The 24,230-nt window shown below is 43.7% G+C and overlaps 2 protein-coding genes across 3 annotated transcripts; one reads left to right on the top strand and one right to left on the bottom strand.

Annotated features, from left to right (window-relative positions):
- Positions 1-271: 271 nt before the first annotated feature.
- Positions 272-8,663, bottom strand: CDKL2 (cyclin dependent kinase like 2). Its single transcript, XM_079306001.1, has 13 exons — positions 8,368-8,663; positions 6,353-6,547; positions 5,896-6,074; positions 5,659-5,771; positions 5,353-5,492; positions 4,975-5,063; positions 4,369-4,495; positions 3,469-3,740; positions 3,196-3,286; positions 2,315-2,426; positions 2,099-2,205; positions 1,716-1,808; positions 272-1,261 (listed from the first exon to the last, which is right to left on the bottom strand). The coding sequence occupies exons 1-12, from the start codon at positions 8,539-8,541 to the stop codon at positions 1,749-1,751; spliced, it is 1,659 nt and encodes a 552-aa protein (XP_079162127.1). The 5' UTR covers positions 8,542-8,663; the 3' UTR covers positions 272-1,261; positions 1,716-1,748.
- A 1,901-nt stretch (positions 8,664-10,564) lies between these two features.
- Positions 10,565-23,376, top strand: AP1AR (adaptor related protein complex 1 associated regulatory protein). Of its 2 annotated transcripts, XM_079306012.1 has the most exons (11): positions 10,565-10,745; positions 13,639-13,687; positions 14,544-14,570; positions 15,026-15,051; positions 15,463-15,559; positions 16,243-16,341; positions 18,188-18,249; positions 19,156-19,229; positions 20,014-20,142; positions 21,003-21,267; positions 21,321-23,376. In XM_079306012.1, coding segments are annotated over exons 1-11 (906 nt in total). In that variant the 5' UTR covers positions 10,565-10,668; the 3' UTR covers positions 21,322-23,376. The 2 variants fall into 2 exon arrangements, with proteins under 2 accessions (XP_079162138.1, XP_079162139.1); XM_079306013.1 differs by lacking the exon at positions 16,243-16,341.
- Positions 23,377-24,230: the final 854 nt, after the last annotated feature.

The raw sequence follows: 24,230 nt of genomic DNA, 5'->3' as shown, positions 1-24,230 counted from the left end.
CTCCCAGTCTCCTCTCCTGAGAGAGATGATCCAGACCCCTCAGTATTTTGGCCCCTGCTGGACCCTTTCCAGTAGCTCCTCGTCTTTCCTGACCTGTGGAGCCCAGAACTGAAACCTTGTCCTTAAACCTTTCTTTCTCCTCCACATACCAAATTTTCCCCAAAAAACCTCCACTCTTCCCTCCCCAAACCTTCTTCCCCCCTGCTTTTGCCCATGGCTACCTGACTGCTGTAGCCAAGTGGAACATCCACTGTGGGGACAGTCAAGCCTGGAACTGCAAGATTTTTTTTATTTACAAGTGAAATGTACATGTCAAGAGACAGCATAGAGACAAATCCCTACATACAATGAGTTCAGACCATATTCTGTCATGATCCATCGATGGGAAAGGCTGTATTTTGTGGAAAAATAAGTTCCAAAGTTAATGACACCATGGGAGATGTGACAGGTGATGGAAAACAGTTGTGAGCAATACAGAGGATAGCCCAGAACTGACCACAGACAAACTGAGGGAAAATAAGCAAAAACTGTTTCCAAACAGTCGAGTTTTACTGTCCCATTCTCCTAAGGGACCTAAAGGAATGATGACGAGTTACTGACACATTCCACATGTCACCTGCATCACAGCTCAGTATTCCACAGGAATATTCCCTCCTTCACCATCAACAACAGCCAGACACCACACCCAGGTAAACACCCCAAATACAATTGCCCAAACATGGGGTCAAAAACGTGAAGGGAAAAGGAACCTAAAACAAAGTGACAAGTGCATTAGCGAGGGTTTCAAAGGAACAGCTACAGATTTACACATTTAAATATTGCATTTCTTGCACAAACATTTTCTTCACTGCCAAGGCAAAGGTGCTTTTCAATCCAGATCAGGCAGCCCACTAAAATATAAGAATTTTGGCAGCTGCTTTCGTCACTATCTATGAAAAATAAATCTCTCATGTGGGCAGCAGCTGGACAAAAGAAAGTCCAGCTTCCTTCAGAGTCATCCAAACCAACTCCTGCCCTTGTCACACACCAGTGACCACTACTCTTCTCAGACAAGACCTGGCCCTAAGCCAGAAAGTCAACATTCCAGGGGCTTTTTGCATGCAAGAAATCCAGCAGCAATGGCAGCGCAAGCTCCGTCCCCAGCCCGGACCGAGCCGCTTCCGTGGCAGCCTGCTGCACCAGCAGGAGTAAGGGATCCTCCTCTCCCCTGGCAGCTCTAGCCCCTGGAAACTCAGATGGACTGTTCCCACTGCTCAGCCACCTGCATCAAGAGGAGAAAAGGAGAATGACTCTGGACAGACTAACAAAACACAGAGGTGCTCCCTGGAAAAAGGCTTCCTGCATTTTGATTTGTTACACATCCTTACCTTGCTGAGGCTCTTCACTTACACCTCTGTGTTTCTTCCCCTCCTCACATGCAGGCAGCCAGCTTCCCATTTTTTTGGTTGTTCTACCAGCTTGCTCAACCCCCCCAAGTTCATGAGCTGCTTTGTTTCCAACCCCAATGCCCAGCACCTCAGGTCAGGAAAATGATTTACCAGGAACAGCAAGCTGTGTACTGCCCTCAGCAAGAAGTCAGCCATAGCTGCCTGTCCTGACCAAGAATATCAAGTACAAAAGCATTTTCCAATGCACTTCCCATTCCTAGGTAACTGTTCACGAAACCATCCATTTAGAAGCACCCAGCAGGCTACACAGCAGAAATGAAAGCCCACCTTTTACAGGCAGGTGTGACCCTCTCCCCAGGGCTAGTGCTCGACCCTGGGGAAGTTGGCTTCTGATGCATCCAGCATCAAGGTCCCTGACAGCTGTAAATTGGGAAACAATGAGACAGGATCAATTTCCAAGTGTAGTATAAACAGAGGAGACAATCAGAAACAGCCTTCTAAAGATACATGCAAAGAAACACCTAACTTAAAACAAATCTGTTCTTTGGTCAAATCAGGCTTCAAAAATGCTCCTCCAGTGTAAGACTTACAATCCCAAGGTAAATTCTGCTCCTCTACGAGTCAAACTGGAACTCTGTGGGCCATGCTGTTGAGAAAGTCACAGACCAACCAAATACAGAGCAGCATAAATCAGTTTATTGCCTTGATACCTGCTGTGAAGCCAGATTTGAGTTATGAAGGTCGATAGCAGCGAGGGAGGGGACTTGGGACTCTGCACATGTTCTATTTTCCTTTTTCAGAAATCTAGGATGCCGAGCTGCAAAACACAAGCAAGGAATGACATGTTAAGAGAGTCAGAGTGACACACTGCTCCCTGATGCTGGCTTGGTACCCAGGTTTTATTTAGAGGACCTCAAAGTTCCTACCATCCACTCCTCTCAGCTCGGGGAGATGACTCAATTCTGGCAAGCGCACATTTGTCTTGAGTAACTCCCATTTTTTCTTATTTGCCTGAAGGATGGGTTTCTCATTAGTAACCTGTAATCAAGGGCATATGGAACAGCTCATGAAAACATAGGAAAAAATAAAGCTATTTTCAAGCTTAAAAATAAGTTGTAAATCAGCAATGTTCTGATGTAGCTGGAATCTGCACAACAGTGAGACAAAAGACTCTGATGTGTGTGAAGGAATTCAACCTGCCCAAGTGCTATTTGTACATAAGCAATGGAAAAGCATCAACAAAATAAAAACAATCATCTAAGTGAGGCTGTTTTTGGAGAGATAAAATACAGCACTTGGAGAATGGCTGGGATTAGTTATCTGGAGAAAGGGAAATGTTCCTGGCTGGCATGGTAATAATCATGCCTATGCAGTGAGAGCAGAGGAAAACTTTCCATTTCACTTGTTTTCCTTATCAATTTTTAATGCATTTATGACATGACTAAGCAAGGCCTTGGCTGCATTAAATCCAAACCCTCAGTTCTGCTTCAGTAGCACAGCACACATGGTCTACCTTTCCTGGCCAGGCAGGAGACCATGGATAGATTCCAAACCTCACAGATATCCTGTGCTGGACTGCTCCCCTCATTTAGAAGTGTTCTCTGACTTAATATATATTTTAAGTAAGAACTATTAGCAAGGGATAATGAACAAAAAAAATCTGTTGGAAAAAACCCAAAAGTAACAAAACCAGTACTTCTAGTGGGGAGTTATGGTGAAAGATGGATCAGATGGAGTTCTTGGGAATACAGCACGTAACTGAATTTATTTTTTCTTGGGTAAGGGGGCAGACAGACAAATGACTCACTGGTGTCAAGCTGACACTGCAACGGGCCAGTGGAGAAGGTTTCCGTGCCTTCAGCAATGGGTTCAAGTACTTTTGACTCTTTCCATCAAGTCTGTAATCAAAAATGCCCCAAAGTAGTTATTGGCTTGGGTAACACAGTGAACACAAAGCAATGAATGCAAGGAATCCCAAACCCCACGTCAGGCAAATATTGCCACATCTTCACCCTGCACCTCCCAGGACATCACAGGAATGATGGATACAAGTTCTCCTCCCATAGCTCTGCTCCCATACCTGTAATTAAGGCCCCCAGGCCCAGAACCCATCCCAAGTGTAGGAGAGAAGTTCTGGTTGATGGGAGGGATAACTGTGCCTGGGCTCTTGGCATAGTCCAAGCTGCTGCTGGAATCTCTCAGGTTGGTCTGAGGGCTGAACTTCAATTGGCTGGTTGTGGTGTCGTAGAGAAAGCCCAGCTTGGAGGATTGATCTGCTTTCTCTGCATCAGCTTTAGAGAGCTTGGGCTTCATCAGCTTTCCATCTTTGGTCCTTGGTCCCATGGTGAAATCCTGTTTGGGAAGAGAAACATCATCTTTCCTTACGGTCGTGTTGAAAATGCAGTTTACAGCAGTGCATGCAGGAAAAAAATAAAACCAAAAACATGTCAGAAGCCTGTGTGCATAATTCTGCAAAAATCTAATGGAGATGGAATTGGTTTTGTGAGAAAATCTCTGCTTTTCATCAAACAGGAGAAAACTTCTCAGGGTTCCAGCACTCTTGCAAATAAGTCACTTGAGACTGGAATCAGAAATGATGGAGGAAAAAGAGCTATATCTCTTCCAAAGAAATGAAATAAAAACTCATCCCAATGTCACCTCAAAGTCACTCTGAAGCATCCTTGGTACCCAGCTAAAAGGAAATTTTTTAATTTTGGAGACAGGGCTTTAAACCAGGTAAACAGCAGCATAAAATATGTTTCCATGATTCAGCATGTGCTTCCCAAGTGATTTGCCTTCAGCTCTGTATTGCCAGGAACTGCACCACTGTGCAGTTCACCTGCAAGGGTCTCACCAAAGAGCCACCTGCACACTCCCGAGCTATTTCCTAGGAATTTAAACTGCTGTGCTATTTTAAAAACAATTCTTTTAAAACATGAGGAAAAATAAATACAGGTTTGGAAAACACAGATGGACCAACCTGGACGCTGATCATTTTTCTTTCTTGTAAAACATCATCTTTGTCCCTTTTATTGATTTTATATTTTTTATGGAACTGATGGCGTATGGCATCTTTCAGGATCTTTTGTTTAAGCTCCTGGGTAAATCTACACTCCATGTAAGGAGAAAGGAAAAAAAATATAAAAGGGTTTCTGTTAATATCATCATCAGAGTTGTTAAGTCCAGGCTCCTATAACCTTTTGAGTAGTCAAACAAACTGTGCCTTTTAACTAACGAGAAGCCAAATGTGATGTATACATTAAACTAAATAAAACCTTCAGCACACATTTTTCAAAATATAGCAATAAAGGTGTTTGCATCCCAGTTTGTTGAGATGCAGAGAGTGAATACAGTGTAAGACTGTACTACCAATATGGTGTGCCACTGAAGAATTAATGTCCCAGCAAGGTAAATGTGCCACTGCAACGTGTTGCCTTCCAACTGTTCTCCTGTTTCCAGGAAGGTCAAGCCAAAACAAAGACATTCAGCAGCTGTCAGCTCTGCAAACCCAGGGTGTAATCATCAAGCACAACTGCTTCATTTCTTTCTAACCTGAGCCTGCAGTGAACAGGAAAGGAGCTTTTACCTTTCAGCAAAGCCATCCTTGTTGAAGAAATCGCCCTTCAGGAGCTCGGCACAGGATGGTCTCTTGTCTGGGTCAATCTGCAAGCACTCCTGTCAAACCAAGGTGAACAGGAGGAGGTAAACACACCAGGAATTAAATCACATGTCTGAGTGAAAGATCCCTACAGGATCCCCTTTGGCCCTGCAGCACTGAGTGCCCCCAGCAGCACCCTGGACTGGAGCTCTGGTATCCTACAGCCCTCACCAAGCTGCCAACCCCAGCAGCTGCTCACTGTGTGGGGAGCTGAGAGAAAGGCACTTGAGCAGCCCTGTACTCAGCTGCACTTGGCAAAGGACAGGGAAACACAGAAACATCCACAGGAAACAGTCAGTTAATTACCTTGGCTAAATCCAGTGCAGCAGGAGGGAGCTTGGGATAGCGTTTCTCCAGGGATTCGAGCTCCTTCACCTCAGGCAACTTCATGCCAGCAAAGAGGGGGTTTTTATAGAATAACTCCTGATGTCTTGGAATTAAGTTACCTGGAATCACGCAAACAAAGCAACCACATGGAAAAATACAGGACAGTGAGAGGCTGAAATGCTGGGTCAGCACTGCAGGGAGGGGTTGTTATCTTCCCACCCGTCACAACAAATCTGAGCCCTTCATTCCTGAGCAAGCACGAGGAGCCCAAGGGATTCTCCTTACCCAGGCACTTGGTGATATGGAAGAGCTGGTCAATGTCTGAGTCTCCAGGGAAAAGGGCCTCTCCTGTAAGCATCTCTGTTATCAGGGAGCCAGTAGCCCACACGTCCACAGGCCTGGGGAGAAAAGCCACCACCACCCCAGCTCAGCACAGCTTCCTGGACCCACAGCTGGGCCAGCAGATGGAGCACCCCCTCCGTGCTCCCCAGAGCCCCTCCCAGCCTGGCAGGCCACACTCACTTGCCATATTTGCTGTCCCCCACCAGCAGCTCTGGGGCTCTGTACCAGCGGGTGGCCACGTAGTCCGTGTAAACCTCCCCAGGAGTTGCAATGGGCCGGGCAAATCCAAAGTCGCAGAGTTTCACAACTCCTGACTGGGAAACCAGTAGGTTTTCTGGCTTAATATCCCGATGGATTATCTGCACAGAGAACAACAGGTCAGGGCAAATTCCCCGTTTGTACAGAGCAAACTGACTGGATCAGCAAAAACTGTGGCTTTCTCATACTCATATAGGAAAATACAGGCTAACACAGAGCCTTGAAGTTCAGAAACATTTATTTCATGTATGTCTTTTCCTTTCCAGATAAAGCTCTATTTCTCTAAGCTCAAATATATGTAACTACAAAACCATATGCTTCTGTTCTAATATGTACCTATTGGTTTTAGCTGCAGAGCTGATTTCTTGCACATACTTACATTATGGCTGTGACAAAAGGCAAGTCCTCTGATAATCTGAAACAAGTATTTCCGAACCCTGTCATAGTCCAATCCATTGGGAGAGGCCTCAAGGTCATCGAGCACAGTGTGATCCACAAATTCAAACACCAGGTACCACCTCTTCTTCCTTTTACACACATCCAGCAGGTTCACCAGATTCTCGTGCCGGAGTTGCTGTCATAAAACAGGGAATGTTTAGTGAGGAAAAACACTTAAGGAAAACTATCAAGGCAAATTAAAAAAAAAAAAAAAAAAATTTGCAGGTAATTTTTTAAACTGCACCCCAGCTGGGACAGTACCAAAAAAAATGCAACATGAATAAAAAGAGCAAGAAAAAGCAGCTGTGTTTTCTAGTTATTTTGTCAGCGCATTCCCAGCAGACAAGAATCCACCTCCAATTTGTTACACATTTATCACACAACAACATAAAAGGCCATGCTACAGAGCACAGTTATTTATTAGCTGGAGCCTGGCAGGGGAACATCACTGGAGGCAGCACCAGAGCCCAGGGGTGTGACCCAGGAAGATGCAAAAGGACTGCAAAGCACAGGGAATTGTAGGGGAAACTGCCAGTGCAGAGGCAGTGCCAGCCACCCTGCAACTCTGCCTGCCCAGATTTCTTAGAAGGTCTGACAAGACAAGAACTTTTAAAGGATAATCAATAAGAGAAAAAGCTCTTTTCCCAAGAATGATTTATTCCCCATACAGGAGACCCTGAAGAGGTTTTGCTGTTTTCAGACACAATTAAATTTCTGCCCAAACTGTAGAGGAAAAAAAAAAAAAGAAAACCAAAGATTCGTAGGGAACAAGGGAAGGGAATACACAGAGATGAAATCTCCAGGTGTTTATTTCCCTTGTGAGAAGGCACCCTTCCTGAGCTGTATATGCAAATGCTCCCCTTTCTAAGATTCCACTCACCCAGGAAAACCAGTTAATTCCCAACACATCTGGGTGGTGCTCAGTAACTCAGTAACTCAGTGAGTCTGGCCAGCGGAGCGGGTACAATCCAGGCTCACACAGATCCACCTTAGAAGGGTTTGAGGGGATAATGCCTGGAGCTGCTGGCTGTGTCTCAAGCTCCAGCACATACATTTCTATGAACTCAAATTCTGTAGCAATTGCAGTAATGGCAAATATCGGTTTTTTTTTTTTTTTTCTTTCAGTGTACAGGAACTGTAAGCTGGCTATTTAGCAAGAGACACCTGTGGCAGACAAGAGGACAGGACACAGGTTTGGCAGCATTCCCACCTCTATACAACCCATACCAGTGCCTTACCAACTTCACAAGGAATCATTTTTCCTAATATCCAGCCAAAACCTCTCTCCTTCAGTTTGAATCCCTTTCCCCTTTCACCACCATACTGACACAATTATCAGCATTGACAGATAACCCACACTCCAACAGCAAAGGACACAGTGCCAGCTGGCTCCCACCTGGGGGCTACACATGGCTCAGGGAATCTCATGGGAATCCTCCTCCAGCCTCTTGCCTGCCAGGAAGGTGCCATGAATAAAAGAAAATAAAGGAAAACTTTCCTAGAAGCATTTCCCCGTCGCAGGTGACACCTCCAGCCCGTTCAGTGTCACACACCCAGCCACCATTCCCCCGCAGGCTTTAAAAGCCCCGCGTTTCTTCTATTTTCTCTCTATTTCCAGAAAACCCACAGCAGCCAAGGGCAGGCATTTGTGACAGAGGGACAGCTGCCACCAGGAGGCAACAGAGACCGCGGAGCACGGCCAGGCTTTCCCAGGGCAGGATTCAGCAGCCGAGCCCAGCGCGGCGCCGGGAAAAGGGAAAGAGCCCTGCGAGGCCGCGGCTCGGTTATGGCCGGTTAATCCAGCAGGGCTCGGCGAACGTGGGAGTGCAAGCGGGGCCACGCCAGTCCCTCCGGCCTGGATTCTGCGGGAGACCCTGGGCACAGGCTGGCCAGAGCCGCTGAGCTGCGACACAGCCCGTTTAAACACAAAACCTCCGCCCCAAGGAGGGGCCTCACCTTCAGCAGTTTGATCTCCCTCAGGGCGATCTTCCTCACCGCCGCGTCGTCGTCGCTCTCCAGGAACTTCTTGACGGCCACGATCCGCCCGCTCTCCCTGTTCCTGCACTTGGTCACCACCCCGTAGCTGCCTTCCCCCACCAGCCCCAGCACCTGGTACTTGTCCATGGCCATGGCGGGAGGGCCCGGGCCCTGCGGCAGCTGCCCGGGATGCAGGGACGGCACCGGGATGGAGCCGCGGCGGACGGCGCCCGTTCCCGACCCAACGCGCCGTTACTGCGGCAACGGCCCGCCGTAAAGCGCGCCCGCGCCGCGCCTGTCGCGAAAGGCGCGTGGAGCCTGGCTCGGCTGGGAGAGAGCGAAAAGGCCCAATGAAATATTTTAGGGATAAAATGTTACAAAGGCTGCTTTTTTAAAGCCGCTAGGGTAAAGCGTGCTGAGAAACCTTGTCTCCTGTGCGGTGGGCTGAGTGACACGCTAAAAACCCAGCCAGAATTCGCGTAATGTTCCATGTGCTGCTGGTGTTGCCAAGGATAAGCCGCGAAAAAGGTGGAATAATTTGTTTTTAGATGTCTGTGCCAGTGACCTTACTGTGCAGTTTATCTTACCAACTTGGCACTGTTATTTGCACATGCTATTCGCAACTTAACACCGTGCATGAATCTGCTTCCTTTGAGAGGAAGGAAAGCTGAAGCATCCCTGTGGGTTTATTCATGGAGACTTCAGCCAATAAATATATTCTTAATCCAGCATCCCTTTGTTTTTTCCATCCAGTGGTGGATGTAGCAACCCATGATGGTCCCCTGCTGACAGTTACTTCCCATGTTCTGGGCAGGAGTGGCACGGCAGGAACAATCTGCAGAAACAAAGGCATCCAGCACGGATATTCCCAATATTCCCATATCCATTTGATGGCCTCTGTTTCACAGCTGAGGGCACTGTGGAAAAAAAAAGGTGTCCAATTTCTCTGAAAAAATTTATGAACACCTGTCAGAATACTGCAACATTCCTCTTTGGGAAAGAAGGGGTATATACCTTGCCAAAACACCAATTTCCTGGAAAACAGTGTAATGAGGAATCATATATGCAATAATATTTTCTGGAACTTTCATTGCGTTTCTCCTGAGTCACACGGATATGCATCACCCTCTGTAATTAATTCCTGGTTGCTTTTATGTCTCCTTCACCCTCATTCTCTCTCCCTACATGCAATCACAGTAATGCACCTTTCCAGGCTGACCTCACATTTCCAGGGAAAGGAAAGCATCGGAGTGTGGTTGGCAGGGATTTATTATATTCCTCCTACCTTCTACTGCTCATCACTATTGCAGCAAGTAGCTCCTCTGGGTCCTGGCATCTGTCCTGTGCTGCTAATGGAAAGAGACTTGGAATCCAATTAACTCTTCCACTGCTGAGATACTTTTGGATCTGTTAAAAGAAAGGAGCAAATCACATATTTGTAATGACACCATTAACTTACCATGGATGAGGGGGAACGGATTCAAACTGAGAGCAGATTGCACATTAAATCGGAAATTGGGAAAAAAAGCCCTCCCTGTGAGTGTAGGGAGCTCTTGGCACAAGTCGCTCAGAGAAGCAGTGGGTGCCCCATCCCTGGAAGTGTCCAAGATCAGGCTGGATGGGGCTTGGAGCAATCTGGGATAATGGAAGGTGTCCCTGCACATGGCAGAGGGTTGGAAGGAGATGGGCTTTGAGGTCCCTTCCAACCCAAACCATTCTGTGATCCCGTGTTTCCACGTGTCAGCGCGGTGCTGTGATTAAAGAAGCCGAGAGGCCAAAGAATGAGTGAGGAACCTGCTAACCCACAGTTCCTGTGCTCCAGGTGTGTCTGCAGACCGTCTGCAGCTGCCTCGATGGCACTGACCCAGTCGGGCTCCATAACTGGGAACACATCCCCTTTTCCCTCTCATAATGATCTCGAACGGGATTCCTCTCCCCCAAAACGCGATTACAGGCGATGCTTTTTCATCCTGCCCACGGGAACCCTTGCATGCTCTCCCCTTTTAAACCACGGGCTGCTTGGGATGAACCCGCCTCCCAGGGCCGCGGGGACGCCAGGTTCGGGGCGGGATGCGGCCGGGCTGGGACGGTCCCGGCGAGGGGCGGGCTGATGTGGGCGATGATGCCGGAGCCAGGGGCGGTGCCGGCGCTGGTGCCGAGCATCGCCCGCCCCTGCGCAGCCATGAGGCTGTGCCGGCCCTTTGTTCCCGGGGGTCGGCGGCCGCCCCTGCCGGCCTGAGCCCGCCGGGAGGCAGGAGGAGCCGCTCCCACCAGGATGCGATGGGGAACTGCTGGGCGCAGTGGTGCTGCGGGCTGCTCTTCCGGAGGGATCCCGGCCGCATCCAGCGCGGCGGAGGGTGAGCCGCAGCCGCCGTGCCCCTTTCCCCTCCCCGGGGCGGGGAGCTGCCGGGGCCGGCGGCTCCGCCTTCCCCGTGGGGCAGGAGGGGGGCCGGGGCCGGGAGGGGATGCGGGGTCTGGGTGCGCCCGGTGCCCGCGGGCCGATCCCTGCGGGATGCGCGGTCCCGGCGGGCGGAGGCGCCGGGAGCCGCCGGGCTCCGTGCGCTGAGTGCGGCCGGGGCCGATGCGCTTCCAGGGTCGGCGCTCCGTGCCCCGCCGGCGCCGCCGCCGCTGCTGCTTGTCCGGCAGGAGATGCTCAGAGAGGGTTTTCAGGTCAGTTGCCAAAATCCGTGCGGGCGGCCGTGCTCGTGCAAAAGATGGAAAAACACCCGGTTTTCTGCAATGTGGTCTCGTCTGCGCTGTGACTCAGAGGCTGAGACGCTGTTGGGATAAATCAGAATGGTTCAGATGAACTCGCATCTATTGCAGAATGGTTCAGACGAATTCTTATCTCTTGGAAACGTGTGACAACCTGTTTCTTTCTGCCACAACCAGATCATGGAAAAGCACTGTGCAAACATGAAATGCTTGGGGTTTTTCCATATACTGACCGTACCTACATATCCCTTATTTTGGATGTATTAGGATAGAAATCGTTCTCAGCAGATGTGCTGAGCATTTTACATGATGCAAGCTCGTGGCCTCTTACTTCACATCAGCTCTGGCGGGCGAGTCTCACCCTTGGAAGGCCTTCCAGACAAGCTGCTTCTCAGAGACAGGGGTGAAAAACCAGGGCAGTGCATGTAGAGGATACCTGCTTGTATTTTTAGTACTCCACCAGAGGGGATGAGAACACCTCCAATGCCTTGACAGCTGGCACTGAAGTATCTGTTTGTTGTGCTTTGAGAACACCAGGCAGTACTTGGCAGGTTCTTCCTGTACGTGTGTGTTTTACTGAGTTTCCTTCCACATGCCAATACTCTTTTTTTTTTTTTTTTTAAGCTGGCTAGTGACAATCCCTGCATGTGTCAGTCCAATATCAGGCTGTCCTTACCAGAAGCAAATCTTACTGCCTGCTGTTGTATTGTCTAATTGTTCAGGTGTTGCACCACCTGCACTGAAAGTCTTAGGCATATAAAATGTACAGAGAACTGCTGGCCCGTGTTTCAGGTCAGATTTGTTTTCTGGGTGTGGTGTGGTGGTAGTTCACAGAGCAGTATTGGAGTGTTAAAGGTTATTCTCCTTCCACTGAGCAGGGAATTGTATTACAACCAAAACTACAAAATGTGTCCTCATGAACTTTGCAAGTTATATTGATACCACATTGTCCACATTTGGCTATTTCTGGGACACCATAATGTCAAAATGTAGCTTATCAACTTAATGATTATTTTAATCACTCAGATCCTCCCCCCACCCCAGCTTCATTATTTTTAGATGCTGCAAGATTTGCCTGTAAGATAAATTCCTAATTAAACAACTAAGTATAGAGGTTTTAGTGTTTTAATACCCTGCAAGATTGTAAGTTGCCTTTGCTTGGAATTGTGCTTCATAAATATATATATATATATATGTAGATGGAGTGTGTATATAAATGTATGAAAATGTGGTCTCTTTAATAGCTTCTGATCTTGGAAGATTAATCTGACCATCTCTATAAGTCCTGTGACCTGTCAGCTGAATACTTTTCTCCAGGAGCTATCCAACCAAAAGGATTCTCAAATCTTAGAAAACAATGGAAAAGTAGAGCTTAAAGGAGAATTATAAAGGGTGTAAACATTTTCATAGGTTGCTGATACTTCACTTGAAGTTTTGGATGGGGGTGAAGCTGATGGATCTTCATTCTGAATTCTCTGGAAACGGTTCTTTAGTGGCAGGAAAGGTTGTGCAACAAGGAACCAGTGGGTAGTGCAACAGGTTGCCAGGGGAGACGTTCCCTAAACTGGCTTCCAAAGAAAAAATGAGATGGAGATGAAATACGATACAGTTAAAATAATTCAGGCTTTGGCTCGTGTGCTGCTTTTGTTATTGTCAAAGTAAGTGTTGGTTGCAAGTGCTGAACAATCTTTCATGCAAGTGTAGAAATCCCTGAGGCCCTGGGTTTATTCCTTGTATCAGTCAGCCCTTGCAACTGGAAACTCTGGTTTTGAAACAGTTCGATGAAATGGATGTTGTACTGGAGAGTGTTTACATTAGAATGTTCTCCTGGATGGTGGCCAAACCTGCTTGGCTAGGTAAAAATGTATTCAGGGAACTTAATACTGTGTTGGGTTTTGTAGAGGGCAGGGCTAACTGTCCTCTATAAAAGAATTAGACTAAAATAGGAAGAATTCTGAATAAAGAATTAAGGAAGAAACCAATTCCCTGTACAAAATTAGAGCGTGGGTTTTTTTGTTTTGTTTGTTTGTGGGTTTTTTTGTAGTTTAAAAGTATTGCCTTGACCTCTTACTGGATGTTTTTCTCTGAGGCTCAGCCTCCTGGATGTGCCAAGCTGTTAAAATAAAACATATTGTTTAACACTGATGAGGTACAAGATGCCAGGAAAGAGTTAAGTGCCACGGTGAGCAACAGCATTTTCAGAAATTGCCTGGAACGATGTTTTTTCCAGGAAAATTAGAGGGATTGCAGAAGATGCTAATAGTCTGTAAATGTCAAGTCCAGCATCCTGGCATGTGATTTCATCTCACAAGGTTTTTGCTTTCTCCCCAGTTCTACAGGAGATGTTTACATGCTTTTACCTCTCTCTGCTGTAGTAGCGAGGCAAAGCTGCAGTTAATAAGTCAATGTGTTAAATACATGAAGATTTTGTTGTTATTTTATATTTAACACATTTAAAAATTTTATTTTAGATTCTCAGGCTCATTTACCTTCTGCTGTGTCTTCTATAGTCTAACTGTAAACTTATTTTTCCAGATCCAAGTATTTTAGAACGTGTTCAACAGGAGAACACTTCACTATAGAGGTGAGTACTTTTAAATTTTTAGCCATTTAAGAAAGAGTAGGAAAAGCTGGATCCTAGAAATGCCTTTAACACTTTTTGCAGTTGATGAACACTGAAATTATTCTGGGATATTCCAGCCCAAATTGGTGCTGGGGTTGCCTGATAATTTCTTGCATCTGTAGTCTCCTTTGTTGGCTGCAGAGGTCCTTTCTCATTCTCCAGATATAACTCCTTTCTGCCAAGGGTAGTGTAAGGTTAACCAGGAATAACCTGGTTTACTTTCCCTGGGTGTTCCTGGGCTCTGGAAGTCCTAGACCAGCCAGATTGCCCCCATTACTGAGGACAACATTAATTATTGTAGTCAGTGCTTTGGCTGTTGATGGAGAAAGGGTCAGATGTGTACAGCAGGGAAAATCTGTTTTGGTGCAGAACTTCCCATTGTGAGAGAGTGTTCCTGCCATAGAAATATGACAGGGAAAAGGAGGTATTGTTCTCCTCCCAAATTTTAGGTCAATAAGGAGTCTTGCTGACCTCTGTGTCTGGTGCACTGACTATATTTAAGATTACTATAGTGAAAACAGTACAGAGAATTTCTATTTGCTCTTTTTTTATGTGACAATTGAACTTCTGCTGCATGTGCTGCTTAGGATGCTTGTTTTATAATTCTTTTAGGAGAATGTAATGTTTAAGACAAGAAACATTGGTGAGAAGAAAGGTCCAAGTCTAAAAATTCCTCTGAAAGTACGGTTAGAGTCCCACTGTCAGAATTGGAGTAGTGTTTTTACAAGACACATTAAATATGCAATCATATTTGCTGTATGTCTTTAGTGATTCATCATAATGAATTGTGAAAGTTATTTATTTCTTTTCTCTGCAGTTTGAGAACCTGGTGGAAAGTGATGAGGTGAGTACCTGGGGCATCATGTGAAACCTGCTCATACAATCTTTAAAAATGGTTCCAACATCTGAATCCTCCTCCTACTTTAAGCTGAGTTTGTTTGTTAACAGGTTTGTTTTTTTTTTTTTTTTTTAAATTTTTACTTTCAATTTTCCTTGCACTAGGAATATGAATTTAAGACTTTGGATAAAGTTCTAAGAGATTTGTTTTAGGAAGTTTGGGAAATAATCCATTAAGGAAGGGGGCATTATGGACTTTGGGAAGAAAGAAGAGGTGTGGGGAAAAGGTGTGTTTGGGAAGACTTAAAGGAGAATTTGCTCCTGGTGTAACTTTTGCATAAGACTCAGCAAGTGCTCCCAGTCTGAGAACAGAAATGGACCTGGGTTGCTTTGCTAAGGGAAGTTTTGGAAGTGCTCTGTCATTACAAAAATCAGATTTCCTTTTTCTTATTTTTTTAACAGGGGGAAAGCCCAGGAAGCAGTCACAGGTAAGACTCTGAGACTGAGGACCTCTCCTTGCCTAGGTAGTCCCACTGTGAATATTCAACAAAATGGAGTAAAGGAAAAACAAGGGACAAAAGCAACTAAGGGAAAAAAAAAAAAGTGATATTTGGACTGCAATTATATTAATGGTTCTACTCCAGTAGTTCTGTTAGCAGAGATGGTTTTGAAAATACACATTCTATAAAGATATCAATAATACATATTATGAGAGTGGGGAGACAGCATTGTCCTGAATAAACTGGAACTTTCAGGAGGAACAGGTCACAAGCACAGCCTGTTGGATCTGCATTAGGGGACTGGTCAGGAAAGACCACACAGATAAGTTAAAGTGCAAAGGAGGGTTGCCATGCATGGATAATAGATGGAGCTTTTTTGTGTTTCTCCCATGCTTCCAGGCCTCTGACTGAGGAAGAAATTGCAGATCTGAAAGACAGACACTATGACTCCATTGCTGAAAAGCAGAGGGTTGTTGATCTGAAGCTTCAGTCAGAGGTAAGTGGTTACAGTCACAGTATAAATAGTTTTTCTTCCAAAAATGTTAGGGACAGCCATGGACACTGGGAGACTCCATTCACATGGAACAATTGGGTTTTGTTCATCAGTCAGTTCTTTTTTTAGTTTACAAGATGCACAAATTCCTTCTTTTCAATAGTCTCTTAGCTGAAAAATGCAGTGAATAGGCTGGGTCTCTGACCAGGATCTCTTACATTTGAGCCAAATTGGGAATATTCCTGATTCAACTTCCCTTGTGCTGAATTTTCTCCACAGCTTTCTTAAGGAAAAAACCCACACAATTTGTTATTCTGTTTTAGTTTTGCAGCAGTTAATGGAATATGATGTGGAATACAATGTAGAATCTGAATGAACTTAAAAGTGCCAATGAACTACAGAGCTGAAAATCTTTAAATCTTTCACTGTGCAGTTGATGAGAACTTAGAAAAAGCATTACAGCAATTCACTAACAGTAAATGTTTACTCAGTAGTTAAATTTTTTGGGCTGTTTGGTTGTGGGGAGGGAAGCTGTTAAATTCAGTTAATGCTTTAGCTGTAGTCGATTTTGTTTTATTTTTATTTTCTAGCTGCTTTTCTTTTGTTTCCTTGCACTTATGGCTTTATTAATAGGAAGATAGATAGGTTCTGCTTTTGTTAACCATTACTGTTTTGTTCATATACAGTTAGCCTTACAAGAGGAGAAGTTAAGACTAGAAGAGGAGGCTTTATATGCTGCACAACGTGAAGCAGCCAGGGCAGCAAAGCAGAAAAAGCTCTTGGAGGTGAGGGGAAAAAGACCCCAATATATATGAGAGCCTCTGTCCTGTTCCCATGTATGCAGAATTCCCTGATACCCTTTCCATCTCAGGAGACCTGACAAGCAGGAGATGGCTTTGAAGTATAGATGACTTCACTTTTGAAGTGGAGAAAGAAGTACAAGATGTGAAAGTGCAGCTGCTTGGCACAGCTGAAAATCACCATAATTGTTTGAAACAGCTTCTGTCACCCAGTATAGATTTTGAACGAGTTATAATTTTAATCTGTAATTAGATTCACACTCTTCTTATATAACATGTAGAAGTTACTGATCTGAAATGTAAAATGATCTGTGATGGGTTTTGGGGGGAAAAAAACCCACTGAAATTAAGCACACGTTGTGACCTCATTTAGGCTTGTAAAATGTACTTTATATATTTGTGCACTGTATTGTTCCTTGTCTTTGTGGTTTGTGTTGACCCTGCTTTGGAGTTTTCACCTAATTTTTGTGTCACTAACTATAGCTCTCATTTCACATTCCTTTCTCTCCCCTTGCTATTTGGTGTGGGAGGGTTAATTCTTGGTGACCTTTTTGCCTGCTTTTTTTTTTCTTACCACTTTTAATCTATAGAAATTCAGAAAAAGTAGATTTTTTAAAATGACAATAACTGGTTTTTGTAGAAGTTCTGTGCAAGAAATGCTGTATTTCTTGTCTTTCAGTATTTTTAATGTGCACTTCTTTTAGTCAGGACCTAAGATAGAATGGATTATAGAGATTTTAATTTCCTCTTCATGTAAAATTAGTACCACTTATCTCCTGCTCAAACACCCTCCTCAAAACCCATAAGGATTATAAGGATTTTAAGGAAGCATTTTTGTCCAGATATGCATCAAGCACTTAGCCCTTCAAGATAAACTGGAAGCTATTTTTGAATGCATCACTCATCTCCCTGCTGGTTGTGGGCACAAATGGGAAAATGGCTTTTTCCTTGGAAGTATGGCCTCTTTTAAAGCTCATTTGGCTTGCTGATGTTGCCCTACTAAATGTCAGGGTCTGTAACAGCAGGGAATTTTAATATGTCCTGGAACTGGCAGTGCTGGATATTGGGATGTGACCTGGCAGAATGGGGAGATAATCTAAATTGGGTGTTATGTGGGTATAGGAAACCTAAAAGAAAATCGTTGCATGTGTCAGAAATTGATTTTGACAGATTTGTTGACTGTATTGTGCCAAATTTCTGTCTGTTCCTCTCTGTGTTCTTGAATCTTTTCACCTCTAACCGCCACGATGTGATATTTCTACTTCTGCTTTTTTTCTCTTCACTCCCCATTTACTCATTTCAGCCTGCAATTATTACTATTTAAATACCCAAGAAGCAAAGTGTGCCAGGAAACAAACCCACCACCATCATCTTGGGATTTAAAAACACTAGAACCAGTGCAGTTACCTCCCCACACCCAAAGCAAAGAGCAATTCTCAGGGGAAGTTGACATTAGCAGAGTTATTAATACTTTTGGCCCTGCAAGGCAGCAAAGCTGTTATTAATATAGATGAAGCACTTAGTGCTGATGGAGACAGCCAGAGGAGATGGCACTACTGCTTTGCACAGGGATAAAAGGATTTGTAGGAAATATTTATCTTTTAAATGGCAGGGTGGCTGTTCCTGGGCACGGAGCAAAAGAAATCCAACATCACCCAGGTGGGAGTTGTGCATATTTTAGAAGACAGGAGACAAGACAGGTGCAGTCATGACTGAGGTGGTGTCCACGTTTCTAAAAACTGATGGGTTTTTTTTTTGGGGGGTGCATAAAAAGTGTTGAGAGCTCTGTTTTGAGTGTTCAGCTTTTTCAATGATTCACTTTTCTTGATAGCAACGTAGGCAGCACAGGATAACACAGAGAGCACATGCTGTTAACAATGGAGAGTTCCAGAGGTAAGAGACCAAATTTTACTCATGATTACTGAGAGTCTTGACTGTTTGTACTCCTGTTCCTCATCTGGAAAGTCAGGGGGTATTTTGGATTCATTCTGGTTATTGCTGGAGTTATTAGACTGCTGCATACAATGCTACTGCAGGCTGCTAAGAGATATTTGCACACCCACAAAATCCAGGTTGATTTCCAAAAAGTGTTTCTATGTAAAATATCAGCTAACATAAAAATGTTTTTATTATTCAGGACCCTGTTCTAAAAACCCAATAGAAATACACTATTTAAGTGCTTTATAGAGTCTGCCTCTTTCTTCATTAATGTTCCTAATTATATTTATTTATTAAATATTTTATGTGTTTATTTATAGTTTAAGTCTCTTCATTCCCACCTTATCTGTTCAGTGGTGGTGGTGGGAAAAACAAGCCTAAAAAAAAAAGTGGAGAAATTTAGAGTGGAATGATGTGATTTTAGAAAGAACTCATGCTTGGAAGACAAGGAGGAATTTTGCTATGGAAGCACAGTTAGAATAGGTACTGTGAAAACTGAGTAAGAACTGGCCAGATTTTAAAAACAAAGGAATGCAGGAGCAGAGTTTGAATTCATTACCTAAAAAATGAATTGAAAATTAAGGGGATTTTATCTAAAGTGATGAAGAGAGGGGAAGAGTTGTTTTGAATTAATGAATTGATTTTTAACTGAAAATACTAATGGAAATTGAGCAGAAGCACAGACTGGGAGAGGATGTGATGAAGAGGAACAGAAAGGCATTTTGCAGATGGTTCTGTAAAGAATGTAGTTCAGGGTGTGTGTGCTTTGTAGCACAGAGCTGGGGGCATGTGGATTTACACATTTTTGATGGCACCCTTGGAGGTTTCTAAAGCTAAGAAAATTGTGCATTTTTCTTGCAGCTCTGTGGCAGAGGAGGATCTGGATCCTTTCCTCAGGAATACAAAATTCCAGTATGAAGCTTTCCGAAGCAGTAGTAAGTCTGCCTTTCCTTAAGCACATCTTTAAAAATGTCAAGGGACTCTGAGGGCACAGAGTGCTGCTGCTTTTCCTAGATAAACACTCATTATTTCTAGTTCTATGTTTACACACACAAATATAAAATGTGTGCACATTTTTCTGTAATTAAAAAGTCTGGTGATTTCTTCATCTGATAGATTAAAGATAGTGGTGAACATGTCTTGCAAAACCAGGCCCTGTACTGAAGATGCAGATGTGTGTTTATAGCTTTTTATAATTATCCCTTGGCAAAGTAATTAGAACCATATTAATGCCTAACTTTTTCCTAATGAAGTGCAAGAGGGAATTTGGCTGCCTGTACTTAAAAATTCCACTAACAGTTTAGAGGAAAACAATTTGAGAAGCTTTTACCTGTAAGTTTTGGTGACAGGACATGATAATCACTAAGGTGGAGGATTGATGGTTGTGTTTCAGGAAATAATCTGAGTAGTTTAGTTTTCAGGGAGGAGAGGCTTGATTTGGGTTTTGCTTTGTTTTACAAGTCTTCACACAAGCTCATCTTACAGCTTATTAAGTTCCTTTCTAGTTCTAATTAGACTATATCTCAGTGATATTGATTATTAATAAGCCACTCATTACTGTTTAAACTGAGGAAGTGCCTTTTCCAGCATTCCTGAGGTTTAAAGAGCCACAAAGCCTGATGAAAGCCTAATTTAAAATTTTACTTTTGCATGTTGAACCTGAAATTCAATTACATTTAAGAATTAAAAATACCTTATGTTTTATTTTTTTTTAAATAGGACTTTCATCTGATGCCACAGTGCTCACACCCAACACAGAGAGCAGTTGTGACTTGATGACCAAAACCAAATCAGTGAGTGGGAATGATGACAGCACCTCCTTGGATTTAGAGTGGGAGGATGAAGAAGGTATTTATCTTGCATTTCAGCTTCATCCTGAACTTAAAAGTTAAAGGTGTTGACAGTTTAAGCTATGTTAGTTGTAAATTTATCATTTTCAAAAGGGAAGGTGATTTAAAACTTATTTCTGATGGAATTTCTGACAAGTTTGTAATGGTTAAACTGTAAACCATTTTTACTGAGAAAATTTCTTATTTTGATAAATGTGGAGATATCCCTAATATTGAGTTCATTTATTTGGACACTCCAGTAATCAAATGAATTAATTCCCCCTGCATTTACTGACTAGTAAACTCCTGACAAAAGTCATGGTAAAGAAATGCTGCCCTCTCGTGAGCCAGGAGCAGAAGGAAGAGCTTAATTCTTCCTTTTGACCCGTGGAAGTTGGTCAGGAGTCTGACTGAAATATTTTGGGGAAAACCCTTATTACTTGTACTGTAACATTCACTGGGAACTCAGATCTGCATTCCAAGAAGTACCCCAGCTATCCTCATTGCTGCTGTTACAGGTGTTTTCTGTATTTCCTCAATGTTGCCAATACTTTCTTTTATTTACTAAACCTGCAAAATCTCTTGGTTGAAAGTTTATCCAAAATGCTGAGTGAAAGGCACACCAAAAATGAGCAAGGGTTTGTTTCTTTTAGCCAATCCTTAGGTGATTGTTTTTCTTTCATGGGAATGTCTTGTGAAATATGACAAAATCAGTAAAATCTTAAGATGCCTTTGGGCAGTCCCTTTGCAGACAAACTGAAGACCTCTCCTAGATCTAATGAATCTGGTGTCTGTCCAAACACCAGCCTAGTTTCTTCTAGCAGAAACACGAGACGCAGAGTCCCAAGGACGCGTTTCTCACCTGTGCGTGTTCCCCAGGCATGAACAGGATGATTCCAGTGCGGGAGCGCTCCAAGACGGAGGAGGACATCCTGCGGGCAGCGCTGAGGTTCAACAGCAGGAGGGCAGGCAGCCAGCCAGCCTCGGCCTCCGACGATTCCAACGGGCTGGAGTGGGAGAATGACTTTGTGAGCGCCGACGTGGACGACAACGGCAACTCCGAGTACGCCGGCTTCGTCAACCCCGTGCTGGAGCTGTCGGCCTCGGACACGCGGCTGGCAGACCGCGACCGCCAGGACAGATAGTGACTGCCAGGACAGATAGTGACTGCCAGGACTGACTGATGGTGACCACCAGGACTGATGGTGACCACTCCTGCACGGCCCTGCCTGCTCCCAAGTGCTGGGAAGGGAGATGGAATGCACAGGGAACCTTTCCCTGTCTCAGCGCGGTCGCTGTCCGAAGGAATTCAGAACTAAGTGCAATTTTATGGGCTACCTTCTCCACTTTTGTGAAAACTGGGATGATTCTAATGTGTATATTTCTGGGTATCTGGATTTAATATAAAAATTATCTGCACTAATTGAAGCTTTGTAGCTTGACTTTATCTATATTTTAACTTGCCTTTTTTTCTGGATAATGTTTCTATTGATTTTGGTTTTAAATTCATCATTGGCCTAATATTTATGTCAGAAACGGTCTTCTATAATTTATTTAATACTTGAAGCTAGAGAAATAATTTAAAAATATTTTTATTTCTGGTCTGTGCTTTTTGACTTGCTGTTCAGCTGTTTAGAGGGTGCAAAAGTAAGAGTTGCGAAACAAATCTGACATGTGGCAAACTGCAGATTTTCCCCTGTCTGGGTTAAAGTCTTCATAGTCTCATGTTGTCTTTTTTCCATTTACTTTTATTTTTTTAAATTACTTTATGCTCAGCAGGGTTCATCTCAATGAACATAGTAAAATTCAGCAGGTTAGGTAAGATATTGCCTTGTTTAATATGCCAGACTTAGTAAGTGTGTGCTAGATAGAAAAACAAAAATAAAATAAAAAAAATACAGATTCTCTATGTGTCAATAAAATGGGAATTTTAACCAGTGGACAACTGGGAGGACCAAAGTCTTGTTTTCCCAGCCCCCCTGAACAGACCAACATTTGTTGCTACATGGTCCATAAAGTTCTTCAGTTGTGAAGATTTGTAATTCCACTGGACCAGAACAGTTATGGAAAAGCAACATTCAGTGACAAAGTGGGGGAGGGAAGAACAAGAACCTAAAGACTGAATTTCTGTATCTGCATTTTGAAGAGGAAAAAGAACTCATGTTTTAACAGTGTGTTAAAGTGCTCTGCCTTTCCTGTGCCTCTAAAGTGGATGGTTAATCCTGCTAATACGGGCTGAAATCCAAGGAGGTGCTCAGTGACTGCACCACTGCTGTCCTGGGCTGTGTGGTCTGCCCCTTACTTTTTAACAAAAGAGAACCTGCAAAGTACTTGCAGATCTCAAGCTTTCCCCAAAGTTTCACAGTAAAGCCATTCTACTCTGCCATTATTTTGTGTAGCTGTCTCATTTTTCCATGGAAAAAGGGTGACAGGGTTTGACTCTGTTTTGGAGTGAAAGGAACAAGTTGTGATAAGCAATGAGCCTGTGCTGCCACCACCAGAACTGAATTTGTTGGTGAAAGTTGTGTTGCTGGTTTAGATCATCTGAAACTATTCCAAATATTTGGGTCATTGCAGTGTGGACAAGGAAGAAAAGTGCTGCACACTGGGATTAAATATAACCTGAGAGAACAGCTAAATCCTGTTGGTAACATTCCATCTCTTCATTTCAGTTGGAGCTATGTCACTGAGGATATTTTGCTGCCATTATTTATATTTGCAATACTTGTAATGAGCTTTAAAGATCTGTACACATCAAATGTATATTTTGGGTTTGGCCTAAGCTACTGCTGTGTGACTTCTCCTGGATATTTCTTTGTATAATAAATTCCTATGGGAAGGAAGGCAACTTCCTCAACATGTAAATAACATGTTTTTTACCTGCTGAAACTGTCACCTCCCCTGCCCTGGTCACTGCTTTTCCTGGCCAGTGAATGTGAGGTGACTTTGTCCTGACCATGCCTTGAGGAAGTCAATTAGCTGACAGTCCTGCCCTTGGGATGAACAAGCACTTAGGAAAAAGGAGGCTGACTCCAGCTTTTTCTGTGATGGGCATGTTCTGTAGCCATGGTTAAAGACAACATTTGCAGTGCTCAGTGCACCAGGCTGAGTGGCTTTGAAGTGATGCTCCATATTTGTGGGTATGTGAGAAACTCAGAGATTCTATAAACAGCTCATGTGAAACAATTCAAGGGTACTGTAAAATGCATATCTGTACAAATTTAGAAGTGATTAAAATTCTCAGCAAATCTTACCTTTGGCAGTGTTGTATCTGTTGCTGGGTTTGTGGCAGCCCTGCTGAATCCCACAGCGTCCCTTTTGGGGACCTGCTGTTTTGGGAGGGAAGCTCTAAACAAGCTGCAGTAACACAATACCTGAGGAATTTGGAGCATGGAGCCCTTCTCCTGTTGGAAAGGAGCAGCTGTACCCTCCCACTTCAAAGGTAAAACAACCTTCCTTGTGTAAATTAACTTGTGCTTCTTCAATCAATGTAGTGACAGGAGACAATTCATTTTTTAATGTGTATTTTACACGGTTGATTCTTACCTCAGGTGAATAGAGCTGTGCAAGTCATTGTTTGGAAACCACAGCCTGGTTCCAAGAGTGGAAAACATGGCAACAAAGTAATTTTGTCAAGGAGGAGATGAATAGACAAATCCTACATAAGGCTGTGTTTGAGTTTCATTGCCTCTCCTCTCGCTTGTGGTTGGTTGCCTTAATCTCAGCTGTTCCTCCCCTCAGTAATAATTATGGTTTTCTTGGAATGATTAATGCTGAAATGCATTGTAATAATTAGGGATGATAAAATGGGTAACTCCTTCCCAATGTGTCTTTCAAGCAAACTAATACACTTGACAAAATAAAAAAGCCAATGAAAAGCTGGCACAGAAAAACTTGACTGAAACAACCTGAGAAATACTTAAAAGACAAGAAAATTATTAGAGGGATTTGGGTAGAGGGGTAGAGGTAGAAAACTTCCTGAAAGTATTTAAGTAAATTCTTACCTTGGAGCAATCCCAGAATAGTGACAGTCTCTTACCTGGATGGTCCTGGAAATAATTTTATTTTCTAAAAATTCCTGTAGATTGGAGCTGTATAATAGAGCAA

Source organism: Erithacus rubecula (genome assembly GCF_903797595.1).
Source record: "Erithacus rubecula genome assembly, chromosome: 5".
Taxonomy (NCBI): Eukaryota; Metazoa; Chordata; class Aves; order Passeriformes; family Muscicapidae; genus Erithacus; species Erithacus rubecula.
Note: the sequence above shows the minus strand (reverse complement) of the source record. Positions and strands in the feature narration are given on the sequence as shown.